The 4,031-nt window shown below is 31.6% G+C and overlaps 1 protein-coding gene across 1 annotated transcript in view; it reads right to left on the bottom strand.

The window, feature by feature from the left end:
* Positions 1-4,031, bottom strand: part of kiaa0319 (KIAA0319 ortholog) — a 25,474-nt gene that overhangs the window by 11,711 nt on the left and 9,732 nt on the right. The window contains exon 15 of the mRNA XM_023409600.2: positions 3,025-3,116. Coding sequence (XP_023265368.1) covers positions 3,025-3,116 — 92 coding nt within the window. The remainder of the gene's footprint in view (positions 1-3,024; positions 3,117-4,031) is intronic.

Raw genomic sequence — 4,031 nt, forward strand, 5'->3', positions numbered from 1 at the left:
AAGGCAAAACAAAATCAAAATATACTATGCCATAATAATAAAAAAAAGGTCATAGTATAGTAAGGCATAAAAATGAAAAAAAAACCGTCATAGTACAGTAAGGCATGAAAATGAAAAAAACGTCATAGTATAGTATGGCAAAAAAAAGTCACAGTATAGCAAGGCATAAAAATGAAAAAAAAAAAACGTCATAGTATAGTAAGGTGAAAAAAAGTCACAGTATAGTATGGCATAAAAATGACAAAAAAAGGTCATAGTGTAGTATGGCATAAAAATTTAAAAAAGGTCATAGTAGAGTATGGCAAAAAAAATCACAGTATAGTAAGGCATAAAAATGAAATAAAACGTCATAGTACAGTAAGGCATGAAAATGAAAAAAACGTCATAGTATAGTATGGCAAAAAAAAAAGTAACAGTATAGTAAGGCATAAAAATGAAAAAAAACGTCATACTTTAGTATGGCATGAAAATGAAAAAAAAAGTGACAGTATAGTATGGCATGAAAATGAAAAAAAAGTCATAGTGTAGTATGGCATAAAAATTTAAAAAAGGTCATAGTATAGTATGGCAAAAAAAGTCACAGTATAGTAAGGCATAAAAATGAAAAAAAAACGTCATAGTACAGTAAGGCATGAAAATGAAAAAAAAAAGTTCATAGTATAGTATGGCATAAAAATGAAAAAAAAGTCATAATATAGTAAAGAAAAAAAAAGTCACAGTATAGTATGGCATGAAAATGACAATAAAAGGTCATAGTAAAGTAAGGCAAAACAAAGTCAAAATATAGTATGCCATAATAATAATAAAAAGGTCATAGTATAGTAAGGCATGAAAATGAAAAAAAAAAGTTCATAGTATAGTATGGCATAAAAATGAAAAAAAAGTCATAATATAGTAAAGAAAAAAAAAGTCACAGTATAGTATGGCATGAAAATGACAATAAAAGGTCATAGTAAAGTAAGGCAAAACAAAGTCAAAATATAGTATGCCATAATAATAATAAAAAGGTCATAGTATAGTAAGGCATAAAAATGAAAAAAAACATCATAGTACAGTAAGGCATGAAAATGAAAAAAACGTCATAGTATAGTATGGCAAAAAAAAGTCACAGTATAGTAAGGCATAAAAATGAAAAAAAAAGGTCATAGTATAGTATGGCATGAAATTGAAAAAAAAAGTTACAGTATAGTAAGGCATAAAAATGAAAAAAAACGTCATAGTACAGTAAGGCATGAAAATGAAAAAAACGTCATAGTATAGTAAGGCATAAAAATGAAAAAAAACGTCATAGTACAGTAAGGCATGAAAATGAAAAAAACGTCATAGTATAGTAAGGCAAAAAAAAAGTCACAGTGTAGTAAGGCATAAAAATGAAAAAAAACGTCATAGTATAGTATGGCATGAAAATAAAAAAAAAATGTCTTAGGAAAGTAAGGCACAGAAATGACAAAAAAAGGTCATAGTATATTAAGGCAAAAAAAAAGTCACAGTATAGTAAGGCATTAAAAACGAATAAAAAACGTCATAGTATAGTATGGCATAAAAATGAAAAAAAACGTCATAGTATGGTAAGGCAAAAAAACAGTCACAGTATAGTCAGGCATAAAAATGAAAAAAAAACATAGTATAGTATGGCATGAAAATAAAAAAAAAATGTCTTAGGAAAGTAAGGCATAGAAATGACAAAAAAAGGTCATAGTATATTAAGGCAAAAAAAGTCACAGTATAGTAAGGCATTAAAAACGAATAAAAAACGTCATAGTATAGTAAGGCATAAAAATGAAAAAAAACGTCACAGTATAGTTTGACAAGAAAATGAAAAAAAACCCCATCTCAGTAAAGTAAGGCATGAAAATGAAAAAAAACGTCATAGTATAGTTTGGCATGAAAATGACAAAAGAGGTCATAGTATCATAAGTCATATAAGTCGTAAAAACGTCATAGTATACCAAGGCATAAAAAGTCCTAAAAACGTCATAGTGTAGTAAGGTATCAAAAGTCATAAAATCGTCATAGTATAATAAGGTATTAAAATTCCTAAAAACGTCATAGTATAATAAGGTATAAAAAAGTCCTAAAAACCTCAAAGTATAATAAGGGATAAAAATGTCAAAAAATGTCATAGTATAGCATAGGATAAAAGTGTCAAAAGCATTATAATATAGTAAGGCATAAAACATCATAGTAAAAACATCATAGTCATATTATTATCATTATTTTCTTGTTTTATTACTACAGCTTCTGTATTTTTATTTCTTGTGTGCATTAGCCTCAGATTGTTTACCATTAATACTTGAACTGTTTTATCAGCAGCTTGTCAGTCACTTTGAATTGCAATGAATTGTAAAAAAGGTGCAATGACAATAAAGTTCTATTTAAAAACAATACGTTTTTTCACTTATTATTAAATGTAAATTTCATTTTAGTCATGCCTCCAATTTAAATCTTGTGCTCATGCTGTAGTTTTTTTTTTTTAAATAAAAGTTTCTGAAAGCTGAGACAAATTCAAGGTATAGATTGAGATTCCATGTAAAATGACTATCCAGTACTTTAGTATTTACCAATTCATTCATTCATCAAACTTACAGCAGGCCTGCAGCTTTGGGTTACCCTCCAGTAGCACCGGCTTGCTGCTTTCCTGACATTTTCAAATTCTTTAAAGCTGAAAGGTTTTTACTATGAAGCAGCTCTGGGCAAACCTATACAACTGGCCTGTGAAGTGGAAGCACTGCTTGTTAAAAGTTGTTCCTAATCTGTGCCTGTAATTTTTTTGTTAGATGATTGGTTTGAAACATTGCAGAAGAGATATGTAATTACTCAAAAACTAAAATGCTGCGCAGTAACTGAGCTTTCTGTCAATTTTAGGACGTTGTAGTGTAAGATCTTGAGGAGAGGCATGAGGAGGTTTAACAGCCCGATCTGAGAGTTTGTGTCATTAGAAATTGTTGCATTTGAACCAATCCTTGAGCTCTGGCCTCTCTCCATCTCTGGACCCAATGACGCTGTAACTGAAGTGTGACTCACTGAATTTGGGTCTGAGCTCCACCCTCTCCTGTTCATCCATGTTGTCCAGGATCGTATATTTGGTTTTCTTCCTCACTTTGGTCTGTCTCCTCCTAAACACAGCCAACACATAGTGCAGGTCAGAAATGTATATATTTTTTTCAACCATGGGGCCAGTGTTTTTCAGCATTGTTCACTGGGGGCCAACATTTTATAGCTGAAGAAGGAGCTTTTAATTTTTACAGCTGCTTCTGTTCACATGTATGTTCTGTGCTGCTCTGTAATAAACTGGTATCCAAACATAATTAACAGAGGCCTGCTTCACTGATGGTTGAATGAAAATATTGTTGTTAACACAAATCTGTTATGGTCCAACAGGTTAAAGCTGATGTTTCTTTACATGAAGTGGATGGTATCCTTCATGTATTTTCATCCAGCACAATATTTATAGGGATTTGCAGATTATTGTTTTCACATTGTTATCTTCAGTAAATCTGTGAACAATCACACATGTAACATATTGATGTTGAGAGAAAATTTTCATCAGGGGGCCAAATATTTTTGCTGGAGGGCCAGATTTGGTCCCTAAGCCACTGTTTGCTTGCCCCTGACAGTGTGCCCAGATATATGATAACACTGAAACATAATAATAATAATAATAACAACAACAACAGCAGGATAGGTACTCTGAAGTGAGATTTATATACAGTAGGAAGAAAACTTATGGTCTGTAAATGTGTGTTCACCTCTTGCAGCAGCAGATGAAGGTCCAGCTCACAGACAGGATGAAGACCATGAGCATGAAGCTGGTCAGGATGACGTAAAGCACCCTCCACTCTGACAGGACGAGCAGAGTGAACCCAACATTAATTTTAGTGTTTGATAGAACCTGCTGTGTCAAAATAAATAACTCTTATACATGCAAGGAGAGCAAAGTGTGACTGGTACTTGCTCTAATCGACAGTGTGACCTCCACAAATATGATTGATAGGATCTAATTTAATCTAACATTAGAATTAGATAGAATT

Source organism: Seriola lalandi, unplaced genomic scaffold, assembly GCF_002814215.2.
Source record: "Seriola lalandi dorsalis isolate HSWRI2012SDOR001 ecotype SW California unplaced genomic scaffold, Sedor1 jcf7180002054400, whole genome shotgun sequence".
In the NCBI taxonomy this organism is placed as follows: Eukaryota; Metazoa; Chordata; class Actinopteri; order Carangiformes; family Carangidae; genus Seriola; species Seriola lalandi.